The sequence below is a fragment of the Artemia franciscana genome, chromosome 13 (assembly GCF_032884065.1).
Source record: "Artemia franciscana chromosome 13, ASM3288406v1, whole genome shotgun sequence".
Classification (NCBI taxonomy): Eukaryota; Metazoa; Arthropoda; class Branchiopoda; order Anostraca; family Artemiidae; genus Artemia; species Artemia franciscana.
Window position 1 is genome coordinate 11,140,042 of NC_088875.1, and position 18,827 is coordinate 11,158,868.

At 35.7% G+C, this 18,827-nt stretch overlaps 1 protein-coding gene across 2 annotated transcripts in view; it reads left to right on the forward strand.

Annotated features, from left to right (window-relative positions):
- Positions 1–897: 897 nt before the first annotated feature.
- LOC136034515 (BRD4-interacting chromatin-remodeling complex-associated protein-like) overlaps positions 898–18,827 on the forward strand; it is a 64,198-nt gene continuing 46,268 nt past the window's right edge. For both annotated transcript variants that reach the window (XM_065715741.1, XM_065715742.1), the window contains exons 1-3: positions 898–1,009; positions 12,284–12,396; positions 15,833–15,872. In XM_065715741.1, the coding sequence (XP_065571813.1) occupies positions 12,371–12,396; positions 15,833–15,872 (66 nt within the window). In that variant the 5' untranslated portion in view covers positions 898–1,009; positions 12,284–12,370. The remainder of the gene's footprint in view (positions 1,010–12,283; positions 12,397–15,832; positions 15,873–18,827) is intronic.

Genomic DNA, 18,827 nt, shown 5'->3' on the forward strand with positions numbered 1-18,827 from the left:
TGCTTATTGATTGACACTGGATATGTAAAATCAAGTTGATGCCATGATATTTCTTAGGTTTTCTAATACATTTTAATGAGTTCCGACCACTGAAAAACAACACTGACACACTAACAAAACACACTAAAATAAAAACACTGAAACCTACTTCAGTGAATTGCGTCATGAAATCCAGCTGCAGCTACGTTAAAACAAATTACATTACTTGCAAAAAATTGAACAAATAAACATTATTGGCAGAATTATCTTATAACCTCTCAATTTCATGTTTTTGAACATAAACTGTTTGTCCAATCGTATACATGCTCTTGTTCAAAAAGATAAAAGAATATCAAGGAAATTTAGCATTTAAAATATTTCTTCTCCGGACAAATGTGCTTAATAACCAAAAGTGAATCTGTCTATTAAATTGAAAAAATGGTGACTTTCGTAATTTTCTCCACTTCTGCATTAAATTTACATTCGGACATCAATAGGATTTTTTAACGAAAATCCAGAAAATAGGTTACACTTTTCCGCTGGACGCAAAATAAACTTCCCAGCTAGATTGGTGCAATAATTAAAGCTTGAAAATGACACTTTAAACGGCAAAGTTCAAAGAAATAATTTTGGGAATTTTGTTGTTTTATTCATAAAAAATAGATAATTGGCAAAAAAAGAAATTGATTGATTTTACTTCATAAATTTCTGTTGCACGTAGTTTCTCATTATATAATAAAGCCACAGTAAAGGGTTCTAATGTCAAAGTGAATATGTGGAATAAAACCGAAATATTTCCTTTTTCCATACTCATCAATCCTGTTAGTCATAACAGGCACTGAATTCAGAAATTTCAGAAATGATTGCTGTTTTTTCTAGCCTGGCATCTATTAACTTTAGTGAGCAAAGTTGAATAAATAGATGGCAATATGATTTAATTTCTATCCGCCATGATTGCTATGTTTTGATTTTTGTTTTGAGATTTAAAAACACTCTTGTTTAATTACTGGGGACCTATTTTGTTTCTATGGTTTGTTTTAATCTGCTTATATTTAGTTTCTTTATTCTCAATTTTTAGCATGAATTCTGCCTAGACTTTCCTACAAATCTAACATGGTTAGCTTAGGCTACCTTAGTTTGCTCTCTGAAAATTTAGCATTGCTTAGGATAATTTAGATTGATGCTCTCTCAGCATTCATTCAATGCACAATCTATCTAAGTTAGATTTTGAGTTACTCTCCTGACTATATAGCTAAGCTAACCTAGGTAAGCTTGTAGCCTAGGCCTAGTTGATAGCCTTGGCTATTTAGAGTGATAAATTAGGCCTGTAACTATGGATAGCCTGTAATTAAAACTAAAATATTAAAATATCCTCAAAACAAAAGGACCTTTCAGATATTTAAGCTAGTTAGGGTTAGGATTAGGGAACTTACAGGCTAGGACTACAATCTAGAGATTAAAGTAGAAGCCTATAATTGAGACTAGTGAAATGGAAAATGTTAAGAAGAAAAATCTTACTTTATAATATACAGAGAAATTATATTCATACATTTTGAAGGTACTTCTACTATACTTTTCCCATCTAGGCTAATATACAAAAATATAATGCATCACTATTGTTTTGACCTGTGGGGTTGGGGGTAAAGTTGGATATAGTAGAAAAACCTTTAGAATATATTAATTGAAATTTTGTGCATGTAGTAAAGTAACAATTGATAAACTTCTACTTTTTCTTTTTCTTGATTTTTGTCCTAGCATCTAAGTTAGCCATGGCTTCTATAAAAAAGGGTAAAATTCTAGTTAATTGACTTCTTGCTATCTCAGAAAGGGATTAGGTTAGGAAAATGATACTTTCAGGGATGGGTCTACAGGCTAAAGTATGTCCCTGGAAAGTATTTTAGATTACCCACCTCTACTCCTTCTCCCTCCAGAGGGCCCTGAAATTTGCCTACATGACAGGTCTATACCTATTGAAATTTTGACAAAACATTTTACCTTAATTTTCAGTTACTAGTTGCCTTTTCTCTGCCTTTAGTTCTGAAAATGCAATTCCTGTTATTTGAGTAGAATTTTGGGTCATATTAATGTTTCTTTTTTCAAAATTTAGGAAATGTATTTGCATATCTTTAAAACCTTATAAAATAGAATTGAGCAAAGTTATGACTAGAATTTTACCAAAAATGTATAAGGCAAGGGTTTGGTTGAGAGGATGCATTAACCAAATTTGGTAAAATTCTAGTTAATTGACTTCTTGCTATCTCAGAAAGGGTTTTGGTTAGGAAAATGAAACTTTCAGGGATGAAACTATAGACTAAAGTATGACCTAGGAAGGTATTTTGAAGCAACTACCTCCACTCCTTCTCCCTCTAGAGGGCCCTGACCTTTGATGACCTTTAAAAATATGTGTGTTATAAAATTGAAACCTTGCAAAATAGATCTTCTGCTTAATTGAAGTACAACAAATTGTTTTCAGCTTCATAACTTTGCTCAATTCCATTTTATAAGGTTTTGAAGATATGCAAATACATTTCCTAAATTTTGAAAAAAAACATAGATATGGCTCAAAATTCTACTCAGATAACAGGAATTGCATTTTCAGAACTAAAGGCAGAGAAAAAGCAACTAGTGACTGAAATTTAAGGTAAAATGTTGTTTTGTCAAAATTTCAGTAGGTATAGACCTGTCATGTAGGCAAATTTCAGGGCCCTCTAGAGGGAGAAGGAGTAGAGGTGGGTACTTTAAAACACCTTCCCAGGACATACTTTAGCCTGTAGACCCATCCCTGAAAATTTCATTTTCCTAACCTAGACCCTTTCCAAGATAGCAAGAAGTCAATTAACTAGAATTTTACCCCAAATTTTCCCTATTAGATTAATAATTGTGAATTACTTGAGTCATCAACTCTTTTAGTCCACAGCTTTATAGATTATGAGCAAATGTATATTTTGGCTGATAGAAGAGCTTTAGCAAAGAAAGCAGCAATGCTGCAGGAAACATCCAAGATCAAACAGGCTATCTATTCCCATCTCAAAGACAAAGTTGGCAGACTGTTTAGACTGGAAAGAGACAGAGATAGCAGGAAACTTAACCTGGTTGCTTGTAGTGTACCCCTGCAGCTAGGAATAAACAGTGACAAGGCATTCATTGAGAAATATCTTACAGAGCAATACAAAATTCCAAACACAAACATTACTAATGTAAGATGCATTATAAGCCAATCACCACCTATAAAAAAGGTTGGGGCAACTCAGCAACCCATCAGACAAGCAGGAGCAAGCCATCAAGAATCAACCCACAGCAGACCCCCTCCTATTCTTTTCTCTGTCCAAAATCTAAACTTGAAAAAACGCATTCTACAAAGATGTTATGAGCTTTGTCAAGAAATTCAGTTTAGCGCAGATGCATCATGGGAAGATGGGGAGAAAAGAAAAGTCTTAGCCACTGAACTCAGATGCCAAACTGAACTAGGAGAGCTGAACTTAGCTATCAACCATGGATCTAAAAAAAACTCTGTGTGCCAGGGTGGGGAATACTCTCACCAGACCATGGAATGTTAGTTGCTCTGTCTGCTAGCCCTGTACATAGTGTAAATAGTGACAAAGTGAATATTGATAAAGTAACAAGTATTGATGAACTTTCTGATTTGTCAAGTCCTGATTCATTCAAGTCCTTCACAAATGAAAGCGCCAATCCAACCAACAATAGTAGATCCTGCAGCACTTTCTTGTTTATTGTAGATGAGCCAGTCTGAAATATCTACAATCACCAAAAAAAGTATGTAACTAAAAAAGGAAGCAAGTAAGTCAAGATTTTTCCACTCTAATTGTAAACGTTGACCAACTTCCTAACAAAATTAATGAGCTGAAATCTATGATTTATGCAAATAACTATGATGTTATACTCCTTACTGAGGTCTGTCCTAAGAACTCAAGAAGCCAGCTCCTAGACTCACATGTTAATCTGCAAGGTTATCACACTGTATCCAATCTATCATCTAGTCATTGCTGCCATGGAATACTTACATTAGTCAAATCCTTGTATGTTGTAACCCCTATTGCACATCCCAGTGGATGCCCTTATGCAGAAACTACATTCTTTGATATTTCAGTTCCACAGAGTAAAAACCATCCCACTGTTAGATTTGGCTATGTGTACAGAAGCCCATCATCACCTTCACCCAAGCAAACAGATAGAAAGCTAGTTGAGCTCATTCAGAAGATTGCAGACACCCACAAGGGTGCCCTATTAATTGCAGGCAACTTCAACCTGCTGACCATCACCTGGAAAGACCAATTTCCCTGTGTCACCTCTGATACTGTGAATACTGTGAAAAACAGACAATGGAAGAAGTACAAAAAACATCCATCCCCAGAAAACAAAGAAAAATTTTCAAAGAGCAGGAACATACTTAAAAATTTAACACGCAATTTATACACAAGCTGTGAATTTAAACTTGCAGACAAAACTAAGATGAGTCCAAAGAAATTTCAGCAATATGTCTCTAGCCAAGACCATAATAGACAAGGCATCAGGAAACTAGTTACTGAGGAAGGTGAAGAAATAACTGATATCAACAAGCTTGCAAACTCACTAAATCAGCAATTCGTTTCTGTTTTCACCACTGAACCTGTTGGTCCTTTACCCTCTTCACCTGAATACATTTGAAATCTTCAATGGAAAGCATCACTATCACATACAGAGGTTCTCAGACGCTTACAGAAATTAGATACTAACAAATTGCCAGGACCAGATAACCTACATCCCAGGCTATTAAAAGAAACTGCTGCTATCATAGCAGAACCACTTAGGAGAATTTTCCAGACATCACTTACTTCTAGAAAGCTGCCAGCAGACTGGAAAATAGCCAATATTACACCAGTTTTCAAGAGAGGTAATCATTCCAAGCCTGAAAACTATTGGCCAATTAGCCTGACCTCAGTTGTTGTCTAAATACTTGAGCACATAGTCAATGGTTCAATCCTTAAGCATTTGACAACCAATTATATCTTGTCCCCCAAGCAGCATGGCTTCCAGTCAGGGAAATCAATTGAAAAAAACCTCTTAGAATCATATGAGGGAATCACAGACCTAATTGACCACAAACATCTGGTTGACCTGCTCCTGCTTGACTTTGCTAAGGCCTTTGACAAGGTTCCTCACAGCCGACTGCACTCAAAATATCCACTATTAGCATCAATCCAGTTGCTGTAGACTGGCTGATGAATTTCCTTACAAAGCACAAGCAGAAAGTTTGCTTATTTACTACAGATGGCAAACCAATATATTCCAACAAGGCTGAAGTAATGAGCAGAGTACTGTAGGGAACTTTATTGGGTCCAACTCTCTTTCTGATTTACATCAATGACATATTTAACCATATTGACAATGGCATGCACCTGTTTGCTGGTGATGCCAAACTCTTTGGTATTGCATGCCCTCAGAGTATCCAGCAAAACATAGATGAGCTACAAGTTTGGACCCATGACTGGCTTCTCCAATTTAATGCAGGAAAGTGCTATGTATTACACCTTGGACCCAATAACCCAATGGCAAACTACACAATCTACAACCCCACCACCAAAGTAAGAGAGCAACTGAAGAACAGAGCAAAAGAAAGGGATCTAGGTGTCATTATTGATGATAAACTTAAATTTCACAGCCATGTCCAGCATGTTGTTTCCTGTGCAAGCTCCAGTCTTGGACTACTAAAACAAACCATCAACAGCAGACATGCATCTATATTAATAAAAATATACAAGGCTCTTGTCAGACCTCATCTGGATTTTGGCATGTGTCTTGCTGGTCCTTCTTATCAACAAGATGTGAGGCTCATTGAAAACATACAGAGACAAGCAACAAAATGCATATAAAGTCTAGCATCAACCTCATATGAGGACTGCCTCAAGCACATCAAACTACCCACTCTGGTTTACCAATGCTTGCATAGTGATATGATGCTTACTTACAAGCTGCAGAACGAAAAGTTAGTGATCTTTGGCGGCAATCTCAGTACCAGCCAGCACATCACAAGGGGACACTCCAAGAAGCTACCAAAGTCAAGCTCCCAATCTAAAACTCGCCAAACATTCTTTTCGAGAATGAATCATAAATCATTGGAATAAACTGAAAGTTTCAACTGTCAGTGCTCCCTCCATCCAGTCCTTCAAAAACCAATTTGACAAAGAGTAGGAGAAGAAGCAGTGGAGGTTTGACTGGCAGTCATCAACTAAAGAGCACTACAGGTCTGAAAGGCCTTAAAGCTCTCAGATGGTTTAAGGTAATTAAATTTGTTAGTGCAATAATAGCACTACTGCAGTTAAGGTACAAAATAAGGTTAGTTGCTGGTTTGTATTAAATCCAGAGTTAAGCAGCATTTGTGTCCTATCCCCATTTGTATAAATTATCTTGATAGTCTTTGTTTTAAGGAGCGTGTCAAAGGCTATGGTAGAATTTGGAATCTATTACCTTAATTTACACTTAGGAGCAAAATTAGGGTCCATATTAGATCTGCTGTGCTCTATACTCACAAATATGTTGTTTTTTTGTCACTGCTAGGGTCCAATGACATGCTGTAAGAGAGATCTGTGGGATAAATGTAATTCAAGCCCACTTTGTAATAGTGACCACAAGGTATTGCCAATGATCACCATTCTCCAGGTGGCTCAAAAGCTGACTCAACCATACATTAACAACTTCAGATAGAGTATACAAGATGGTTGGGTATAACAAGTAGCATCAGCTTGCCAGTAAGACACTCTTATGATTGAGTTAGAATCAAATGGGTAATTGAATAGGATAGACAGTCCCACTCACATCTTCATCCCTTGTGATTTTATTCTTTGTCAAGTCTGGACTTAAAGGACATGGTTGTTGGTGCAATCACTGTTTCAGCTTCAATGATATTCTAATCATCAACAGCACACTTGGAGAGGATATGTTGTAGTATTCATGTATTAGTGGGATGTTTTGATAGCTTATGTGAGTAGCCACTTTTATATTGCTGGCTTGAATGTTTAGCAAAGACAGGGTTATTTGGTTGTGTGTTATACTTGTATGTCAGTATAATGTCACCACATTGGCATCTGAAAACAAGTGTTGACATATGTAAGCACTCTTGTCTCTTGTTGTAAGAGAGATTGTTTGGGCCAGCTATACACTTTGTGGCACACCTTTGAACTCCCTCAATTAGGTTTTATTGGAAGGGGAGGTGAGACATGCCCCAAAATCCAAAACAGGCCTGACTATAGCCTTATAAAGCTGTTGAAAAAGTTTTTAGGAGTAACTAGTGATAGTGCATTTGAGGAAACAAAAGCTTGAATTGGCTCTTGAGACTGCTTGTTGCTAGTAGCCATGGAACTTTAGTTGTACATCTATCAGTACTCCCAGACCTCTTTCTTGGGGACTTATCTTAAGTACTGAGTTTGTGATTGAAATGGGATCAGACATGTTGTACTGGCTACAAGGGTTATTTCTACCAAAGTGAAGGATGACTTATGTGTTGAACTCAAGTAGCCAATCTTGTGCCCATATTTGGATTTTCAGAAGGTCACATTGCAGACTTTGTTGATTAGCAGGTCCAAACAGCTTGGAGTCATCAGGTTAGAAAGTGATGTTGTTTTCTTTTCTATTCACCATATTGCTGATATATTTGAGGAATACCATAGGACCCAAAATATGCCTTGACAAGGACAAAACCTCATCACCATTGGCTTAGAAGAGGCAATCCTACTGAGTCTGACCTATCAGAAAGTCCATGCCCCAGTTGACAGCATCCATGTGGGTATATGCTAATATAATTTTTAATCTGAGGCAGTAGTGAGGCGCCTTTTTGAAGGTCTTAGCCAGATCCATACAATCAGGTTCACAGGGGTTTATCTATCCAAGTGGTCTGTTATGATTTTGTATGGGTCAATAAGTGATGGTGATGATAGGGAATGAAAACATTGATCAAGTGGACAGCTTCACTGACTTAGCTAGTATTATTAGTAATGGTAGTAGGTATGGTGAACATGTTAAAAGTAGAACAGTCAAGGCCTAGGGTGTTTTTTTCACAGTTGAAAAACTTGACCAGGATAGAATAGGAAAGTAAGTCTACACACCAAGATTAGAATATTGGAAGTTACAATGGTCAAGTTCTGAAGCATGGGCACTCCTAAAGTGGATTCTATAGGATTTGCTTGATGGTTTTCAGAGAAATTGCCTACATATTGTTTTGTGTACTGTATAATTTGTAATCTCATGTTGATTTAGCTCTTTAAAATGACCTAACCACCTCTAAATACGACAACATAAGCACATAACAAAAACAACAAACTAATAAGTGAGCAGGATGCTACAGGTATGCCAACTGACTGAATGTATATGAAACTGCTGATTAGGCCTTTTAGTTATGACAAAAATAATGTTTTAGTTGGTACAAGAGGCTTCATGATAACACTTTTCTATGGTTAAATGATCATAATTGGAATGACATTAAAATTCATCATGTAAATTTGTCTGCTGTCAGAATCTTCAGCAAGGCCAAAATTTGCTTTCTCAGCCATTTAAATGGATGTGTGCAAAGGTTCTCTTACTTTATCATTATATAGCTTGGGGAAAATCAGTTTTTGCTGAGATTTAGAAATTGTCTTTGATATTTTAATATCTTAGTAAAAAAAACACAAGGATGAGGCAATATCATACGTATAAATAATATCAATATCAATAGTTTCCAAATGTCTTGGCTATTCTTCAACATATTTAATTTTCTACCTCACTAATATTTTTAAAGAAAAATAGTACCAAATATTCAGCATGCAGATTTCATTGTTTGTATGGCCTTGACAAGACTTTTGAACTTCTACATTAAAAATGCCCCCTTTTTCTTTTTATTTTAATGTTGATTTACATGTCTGTTATTGTCATTCATTATTTTGACTATTATTAGCTTTTAAATGGGCTCATTCTTGGTTTTGATCAGAGTGGTAACAAAGGAAATACTGCATTCCCATTATGTAAAAAAAAAGTTGTTTGGAATAGGGATTTATTTTTTTTTGAAAATAGTAAGGAAATAAAAGCTCTGGATATATTTTGGTTTTATGACCAGTAGGAATCCTCCAGTCTTGGGTTGACCCCTCCTCAATGCCTGGCTCTTTACACTAAAGTTTGACTCTTTCTTTCAACTCTTCTTTTTAAAACAAATATAAGCTTTAGTGTAAAGAGCAAGGCATTGAGGAGGGGTCAACCCCTTTTATATATGGAATAATTTCTGTTTGTTTTAAGTTTTAATGTTGCTCCTTACCTGCAGTTTAAAACACTTGTTTTCTATTTAATTTCTGAACGTTTTTTAATTAATGCATGTTTTGATTTTGGCTCACCACACATGCATAATTAAAACGAAATTTACATTTTTTTTTTGGCTTAATGGCTTTCTCATAGCTTTGATCGGACAATTTTGATAAAAAAAGGCGTGAGCAATGAGGCTCAGTTGCCCTCCCAATTTTTGGTTGCTTAAAAATGCAACTAGATTTTTTTTACAAACGTTTTTGTTAATAATAAACATACATACCTTACGAATTAACTTACATAACGAATTTCTATATTTGTGTATTTTTATTACGTTTATGAGGAGGTTCGCCCCTCCTGTCAATACCTCGTTCTTTACACTAAAGCTTGAACTTTGTCCCAAATCTTTAAGAATGGCCCCTGAATCACAAAGGCCTTAGAATAAATAGTTGAAATTGCAAAACATACTTTAGCATAAAAAGCAAGGTATTGTGGAGGAGACAAACCCCTTTATGTACATAATATTTTATGTTTGTTTTAAGTTTTAATGCTGCTCATTACTTCCAGTTAAAAAAATTATTTATTTTCTCTTTTTTTTTTAAATAATGCTAGAAAATGCTGCACCCCCTTCATGGAAATTCTCTTCCCTCATGAAAAATTCTTCCATGGAAAGATCCTCCCACGTAACCTCCTCCCCGTGACCCACTCCAACGCATAAAAGTCCCCCTGAAAACGTCTGTACACTTCATAAGTAACAATTGCTATATGTAAACAATGGTCAGAGTTTGCAACTTGTAGCCCCTCCCCTGGGGACTCTTGGGGGATAAGTCGCCCCAAAGACATATTTATTAGGTTTTCGACTAAGTTGAGCAGAATGGCTATCTCAAAATTTTGATCTGGTGACTTTGGGGAAAAATGTGTGTGGGAGGGGGACTAGGTGCCCTCCAATTTTTTTGGCCACTTAAAAAGGGCACTGGAACCTTCAATATCTGTCAGAATGAGGTCTCTTGCGACATTCTAGGACAACTGGGTCAATACAATCACCTCTGTGAAAAAAAAAACAAATAAACATGCATCCATGATTTATCTTCTTGCAAAAAATACAAAATCCCACATTTTTGTTGATAGAAGCTTGAAACTTCTACAGTAAGGTTCTCTGATATGCTTAATCTAATGGTGGGATTTTCGTTAATATTCTATGACTTTTAGGGGATGTTTCCCCCTATTTTCTAAAATAAGACAAATTTTCTCAGGCTTGTAACTTTTGATGGGTTAGACTAAACCTGATTAAACTTATATATTTAAAATCAGCATTAAAATGCGATTCTCTTGATGTAACTATTGGTATCAAAACCGTTTTTTAGAGTTTTGGTTACTATTTAGCCAGGTTGCTCCTTACTACAGTAACAAACCGTAGTAAATATTAAACAATTCCTTAATGGAACACTCACTTTTCTGGCATCTAGCCTTAAGTTTCTTTTGGATACAGGTTGACTGGTAAATATTTTTTATACATTTACTTATTTATAAAAATCGTACCAAGCTAAAGGCTTCGCTTTATAGTGCTTTAACTTGTTTTCATTTAATTTATGTGCATTTTATCCTCACCTAAGTGTCTGTTTATTGATGTGTGAGATAATGGATGAAACTATTATATTACTCATATATTATATAAATGAAAGGCTCTTTTTTTGCCAGTCTTACCTAAACTTTTGTAAAGTGATAAGCTAAGGCTCTTTCTTAATTTCTTTTTGAACTTTTGTCTCTTGGCATCATAATTTTTTGTTTGCTGTTTATTATTTTGTGAACCATGCCCCATGTGGCTTTTGTGCTGAAAATTACACAACTATCTAAGATCATGGCTTATTTTGTGCTAATCCCACTAGCTGTTCTAAGTTACCTCCTTTAAGTATGGCTTTTATACAAGTATGAGATTTTTCCAAAGTAATGTTTTATTGAATTTTAGTTTCTGGAATTATGTTTATTTCCTCTTTTTGAAATAAAGACATCTGGGAAATTAATTGTGCTCCTAATATTGAGTTTCACTTTATATTAAAACATAAACAACCCCACTCAAGAAGTGAAGTTTGGTTAATCCTAATGAAATATACCATAATATGTTTAAAACATTGTACTTTAGAAACGAATTTGGGCTGTGTATTTGCAAATTAGGAGGGCAGGGGTAAGGTATAGCGGGTCTGCATGCAAAATGTGATAGGTACAATTATTCTGAATATTATGAAGTAAGAATTGTTTTCTAACTTCACACTTTCTAAATACTTTACCCCCACTCCCCCTAATGTGGAAATGTGTAGCCCAAATTATATATTTCCCATCCATTTTGTCACTTGTCTTTGTTTTTGTCTCAACCTAAGCTGAAAGAAACCAGTTCGACAGTGCGTCAATGGATGAAGAACTTGAGTGGGGTTGCTATAACAGATAAGTACCAAGTTTAAATTAGTGTTTTGTCAATAGAAATAATTAGACATTATATATAATGCACATACAATTTAAAAGTGCAAATAAAGATATTACAGAAATATAAATTGCACAGAAACAATGTTTTTTTTCTGGTTATTATGAATAATGCTGGAAATTGAGTAGACAGTTTGAGAAAGTTTTTATTCATATTTCAAAATTTGTATCAAAAAATTTGAACTCACTATTTTTTTTTATTCTCAATGGTTTCTTTGTTTTGGCCTTTCTCCTATTTTGATGAGGACAGCTATTGGTCATATAGCCAAAATTTTGCTTAGGTTTCATTTCAATTGTAATCTGTAAAAAAAAGGCCAAGTTCTGTGTATAAAATCTTGTAGTCATTTTTTGTTTTAATCCAAGCTTTTATACCTTTATTACATGTATTGAGATCCTGACATATTATTTATGCTAAAATAAGTATATTTTGTACCCTAATGATTTCTGTAGTTAAGTATATTTTATATTTTTTGTGTTTATGTATAGAATTATATTTAGAGCATTTCATGAATAAGTGAAATATATTGATATTACACTTGTTAACTATAATTTCTTTGTTATTTAGAAGATGGGCTTAGAGCTGATTAAATATCATCTTCTGATCTAGCCTGCAATAATAGATCCCTGTATCATTGAAGTTGAACTCTAGAAGATGGATGGAGACAGAGATATTTTTAGGTGAGTCTTTGTTTTTTTGAGTTTCTTCAATAAGGCAAAAGGTAAAAAGGACTTTACAGTCCCTACCAGCAGTGCTGATCTCCATTTCATGGTCCTTCAGCCAGGAAGGGTAGGGGGGCTGGGTGCCAGCCGTCATTTGTTTTTGCATACTCTTCCTGTTTACCTTGCCCAGATTTCTCCAGGCACTCTTTTGAAGCTGAGTCAACTTCGGCTGAGCTTACAGAGTCATGCTACCAACCCTCATTCTAACCAATAACCCAGGAATCAAACCACTATCTTCATGGACAAAGGATTTGAGGTCTAGCATGCTAACCACTCAGCTAGGACAGCTTCATTCAGTGTTTTCTAACTAATTTCCCCTAACTGTGCTCTTTTTTGGATTTTGCTGATTTCAACCTCTATCCTGTGCATAGTTATACAAAACCCGTACATTTAAAACCATTTTCAGTAATTTATTTAGTGACTGTCATCATTAATAAGTATTTATGAATTTTGAGGACTGACCATTGCCTAAGACTGCTTGGCAGTCATAATGTAAAGGTACCTGAGGCATGCTCAGAAGTTATGTTAGTTTCTTGGCTATATCTATCTCTTTTTCTCTAATGCACCCAGTCTTGATGGTTGTGATATATATTTCAAAACAATTATTGATGAAGCAGTATCACCAATGTTTGTATCTGATTTGATAATTATTAATGATTTCAATTTCCCATTAATTGAGTGGGTTGATGGCCTTGGTCATGCAGTATCTAGTAATGGAGATCCATCATTTGTGTCCTGCTTTTCTGATAACTTCCTTCATCAAATGGTTGACAAGCTAGCACGGCATCATGACGACCAGGATTCTTCCTTTTTGGATCTCGTAATTTTGAGCGATCCAGATTTCTCCATCAGAAGTGAATTTCTTACTCCAGTTGGCAACAGCCACCACTCATTCATCATCTCTTTATCCTTGAATAGACGCCTGAAACCTAATCTTTATCCTCGAACTTTTACTGATTATCAAGCAATGCAGAAGGAACTAGTCTGAATGAATTGGTCAGAACTAATCATTTCTGACGTCAACATATCACGGTCAAATGTTAAAGAAGCCCTCCTATCAACTGAGAAAACGTACTCCCGTTCCATCTACCAAAAACAGCCAAAAACACTTCCATTTTTCCTGAAGGACGTAAAAAGAATAATCCACAGGAAAGCCAGAGCCTGGAAAAGGTAGAACAAGGAGAAAAAACTAGAAAATTGGAAAAGGTATGCAAAAGCTCAGAATCTTGCCTCCAATGTAGTTAGGAAACTGAAGTTTCAACATAGAGAAGCTTGCCACAGATATCGAGGCAAATCCCACATCTTTCTGGAGACATGTTTCTGCTAAAACTCATTACCGTCACACCATTCCTGACCTCAAACATAATGGCGTAACCCGCTCATTGTCAGTAGATAAGGCTAATGTATTGAGCATCCAGTTTGCCTCTAACTTCACCATCTGATCTTGTCCAACTATCCCTGCAGCACCATCAAACGTAACACGTGATTGAATGCCAAAATTATCAATTACCATAGATATGGTCTTAAATAGCCTGGATAAACTTAATGTTAATAAATCCAAAGGATCAGGTGGGATACACCCAACGCTTCTCAGGGAGTGCTGAGTTGTTCTCAGTTTTCCCCCGTGTAGACTCCTCCAGCTGTCCCTACAAAACAGAGAACTACCGTCGAATTGTAAAACATCTTATATCACAACAATCCACGAAAAACGCCTCAAAGATCATGCAGAAGATTAGTCATATCAGCATCACTTCTGCTGTTGTAAAGGTGCTTGAGAGATTTATCAGTAGAGCTCTAATTCAGCACTTGGAAATTAACAACATTCTCACTTCCACTCAACATGGCTTCAGATCCTTAAGATCGCTAATACTAATCTGATACATACATACGACTGTGTTACATCATTGTTGGATAAGGGTTTATCTGTTGACATGGTGCTAATGCTAATGTGATTTTTCTGATTATTACGTTGGGCTCAGAGCTGGTTTTGGTTGTTCTCAAGTCCATCATATTCTTGTTCAGTTGCTATTCTTGGCAACAATGCAAAAAGACCACTTTACTTTTGATCGGTTGATATTTCGGGCGATTTTGACAACGGTGTACATTCGCAAGCGCTTCATTGCTACGTTAGAGCAGGAGTCAAATCTTTCGTCGTAAAAGTTCTTCAGTATTGGTATTTCGATCCGTTGGTTCGGTTAAAATGGATGTCTGATATATCCGATCCTATTTCAGTAAAGAAGGGAGTCAGGTTAGGTGGTGTGCTGTCTCCATATATTTTTATTAATGTGCTTGCAGAATGTTTGCGAATACTGTCTCCTGCTGTGTTTTTAGAAGGTGCTGTTGTTAGTCACATTGCCTATGCTGATGACATACTGCTAGTTAGTCATACTAGGTCAGGCTCACAAAGAATCTAAATGTTCTAATTGATGCATTGAGTATGATTGGAATCTCTGTAAATGCTTCAAAATGCAAGTTTCTATGCTTTAATATTCCTAACCCTGCTCCTTCTTTACATGTGGGTACAATGCTACTCGAGTGTGTCTCGCAGTTGAAATGGCTTGGGATTACTTTTTCTGATACACTTTCGACTACATGCTCGTCTCTGGTTGTTAGTGCTCTGCAGTGTGTTCGCATATCATATTGTAAAACCTCGCCTAATAGAGGAATTTATAGCCAGCGAGACTTATGTAAACTTTACCATGGTTTCTGTTCTCCTACAATTCTTTTTCTCTCCGGTTTTCAGCCTCAGCGGTTTAAAGACCGTCTTCAGCTAAGGAGAGACTATTTTTAATATTGTAAATTCTTGCTACATTTACCAAGATGGTACAGAAATCACAAGATTGTCTCTCATTTTGGACTTATTGACCCCCTAGTGCTGCTTGACAAAATCGCTAAGGATCTGAGGACCAATACTCCAAAGAAAATATGTGCAAGTGAACCTCTCACTTATTTTTTCCTAGATTAGTGATTCAGTGGATATTGTTATGTTATTTATGTTATGTTTTCTTATTATTTCCCTGTGAATTATATTATTTGTTTTTTTTTTTGTTTTTTACTCCACATTTATTTTTTTGTCATTGCGGGTTATAAATAAACTTACTTACTCACTATTGTAAATAGTGATGTAGGTGTGGTTTACACTCACAAGTAGGGCCAGATTATCCTATAAAAATTGGTCTGTTCTAATCCCTCTGGGGGAAAAATGATTAAAAAAAAATGTATTTTGAGGTTTCACGGACAAATTCATGACAGTTAAATTTACTGGAACCCAAACGAAAGCAAATCTTGAGCATAAAATAAGAATTAAAATCTCTTTCTGGTAAAGGTTTTAAAAGAATATTTGTATTTTACTTAATTACTGTTTTGTTAGTAAATTTCCTTTTTTTTCTTTCAGTGAGTTAAATGATCTGGAGAATATACTAGGACCTGGAAGTGTGAGTTGTTTTTTCCTCTTTTGTTTCTTTGATTTTTTACATAATTATTGACAGAAAATGCTATGTTGGTTATTTTCTCCATGGTCAGTGATGTCTGTTTTGTGCTCTAATTTGTTGGTATGCTGTGCAGTACTGCACAGTATAGCTGTGCAGTACTAATTTAATTGCTGTGCAGTACTGTACATCTTTAATGGAGGGATTCTGTTGATAAGATTTTCTCCAGAAATAAATAAAAATTGGATAAAAAGATATCAGTTGCAAGAGTAACTTTCACAGTAATAAAAAATATTCACATCCAAACAAAAACAGCAATGAAAGTTCCTCTTTTAAGTAAACAACAAACAACTGAGTAACTATACATAGAAAAAGGCTCCTACAAACGGTTGGTTGAAATTATCCTGTAAAACCATTGTAAAAACAATTTAAAAATAGTAATTTCAAAATGAGCCAACAAAGTTGGGATAAGACTGGAGGAAAAAAATCACCACAAAACCAGGGGAGAACAAATAGATGAACAGGAAATACTTATTGGGCATTTATGATGGTTTCACTATAGATTGGCATTAAATTTTTATGCTATTTCTAAACATACTATTATAATATGGAATAACTTGACATATATGACTGTAGACAGGTTAGTTATAATTTTAAGATAAGAATATGTAAGCATATGATGAGCTGCTCTTCTTTAAGAGTAAGAATATTTGCTTTTTTGACTAAGACAACTCCAAAATTTGTTTCTTTGGCTCTATTTTGAATTGGCTCAATTCTCTTGGTGATGCAGTAGTGTTATGCAGGGCAAGAATAAACAAAAATATATATATTAATCAGGTTTAAGTGTACAGGATATGGGAAATGAAATTTGAAATTAACTCAAGCAGCTAAGGTTAGTAGTTGGCTTGTTAAATAGCGTTAAACTTCAGAAGTATCAGAATAAGATTAAGACTGTTTGACAAAACCATTAGTAGATATAGGAAAAAGGGCTGTAGCAATTGCCATCTAACCCATTGGTAATTAATTTTAAGAGCATCAACATTGCCAATAGTTTAACTTTATCAATTCTTGGTTCAAATTTCCCGAAAAAAGAAAGTTTTTTGCAAGAAGATTTATTTTATGAACAATAAAAATAGCCAATTGAAATTGAGCTATAATTATGGGTTTGTGTACTTATTCGTTTTTGTGTCGAGTCAAGACTTCTATTGTCTTTTTGCCTAAGCAGGATTTGGTCCGTTTGTGCTGTGAAACGCTGCAGTTTGTACCTAGCTCGTGTTTGTCCTGTGTCAGTCTGCAACTCGGACTAGGTTCGGTTTTGCGCCACGTAAACACCTATCTCATCATTATACTGATGATGTTTCTGTGGGCTACCTATTTGCCTTTTATTGATAAAGATTGAAAAACTGCATGAGTCTACTTTAAATAAAGTGCAACCTGCCTTCCTTAATTCTAAAGACTTTGTGGTGTAGGGGGTGGAGTACTGAGTAGCCTTGGGCTCAATATGTGCTTCCAACTACACACTTTTAAACTCCTCTAGACTTGACGAGGCACCCAATTCTTCTAAAAAAAAAAACACATTAAAAGTGACTCAAGGGGTGTCTTAGAAGATGTAGCAGCAAAGGCTAGTACCCTGGTATAAGTCCCCAAAAAATCACAAATTCAACAATAAATATCCTACAATCTGAACGCTCATTTCTACAATCAATTCAACAAGAAACTCAAGTGTCACGTAACCAGCTTTAAGCATAAATAAAAGGGTTGATTTATGCTGGTAATCACACGTTGGCACAATCTTTCTCAAGGATGGCCAGTCCTTCTCTCCCCTTAAACATTTCCAAAAAATGTACCCCCCCCCTATACCACCAAAACGCCTCCCGAGACTTTGCGCGTAATTTTCTCAACCTCATTTAGAATATGTTGAGATTGAGAAAATAGAGCACAAACTCAGAAAATTTATACAGTACAAAAAAGAGCTTTAAGGATAATATACAGTCAAGGCAGTCTCACCTACCACTTTGTCCCGCTAAATTTCAAACAAATAACTCTGGCTGGGAGGATGGCTCCTTTAAAAAAAAGAAGACTTAAAGCTCTCTATGATATTCGGGTTTCTGGTATTTTTCCTCAATATCGCATTTCCAATTGCCCCCTAAATTTCCATAAATGCACGAAGAAATGTCCTGTTTGACTGTTGTATATCATTATGTGTATAGGAAACCTTTTTTTACCTTCGTTTGTCGAGTATTATAACACAAGCAGATGATTAGAAGTAATATCGTGTCTTTTTAATTTTTTTATGGCACTTGGTATTAACCAAGTGAGATATAGCAATCGCAAATTCTCTCAGTCTGTCTATCTGTCAGTCTGTCTGTTGGTCTGTCGGCCCCGGTTTTGCTACTTTAGGCACTTCTATGTAAGCTAGGACGATGAAATTTTAGGACGAACGATTGAAATCTTAACGAAATTTGATGTTTGGAAGGATATCGTGTCTCAGAGCTGTTATTTTAAATTCCGACCGGATCGGGTGACATTGGGGGGGAGTTTGGAGGGGGAAACCTAAAATCTTGGAAAACACTTCGAGTGAAGGGATCGGGATGAAATTTGGTGGGAAAAATAAGCACAAGTCCTAGATACAGGATTGACATAACCGGAATAGATCCGCTCTCTTTGGGGTAGTTGGGGGGGGGGTTAATTCTAAAAAATTAGAAAAAATGATGTATTTTTAACTTACGAACAGGTTATCGGATCTCAATGAAATTTAATATTTAGAAGGATATCGTGTCTCAAAGCTCTTATTTTAAATCCTGACCGAACCTGGTGACATTGGGGGGGAGTTAGGGGGGGACCTAAAATCATGGAAAACGCTTAGATTGGAGGAATCGGGATGAAACTTGGTGGGAAAAATAAGCAGAAGTCTTAGATGCGTGATTTACATAATTGGAACGGATCCGCTCTATTGGGGGG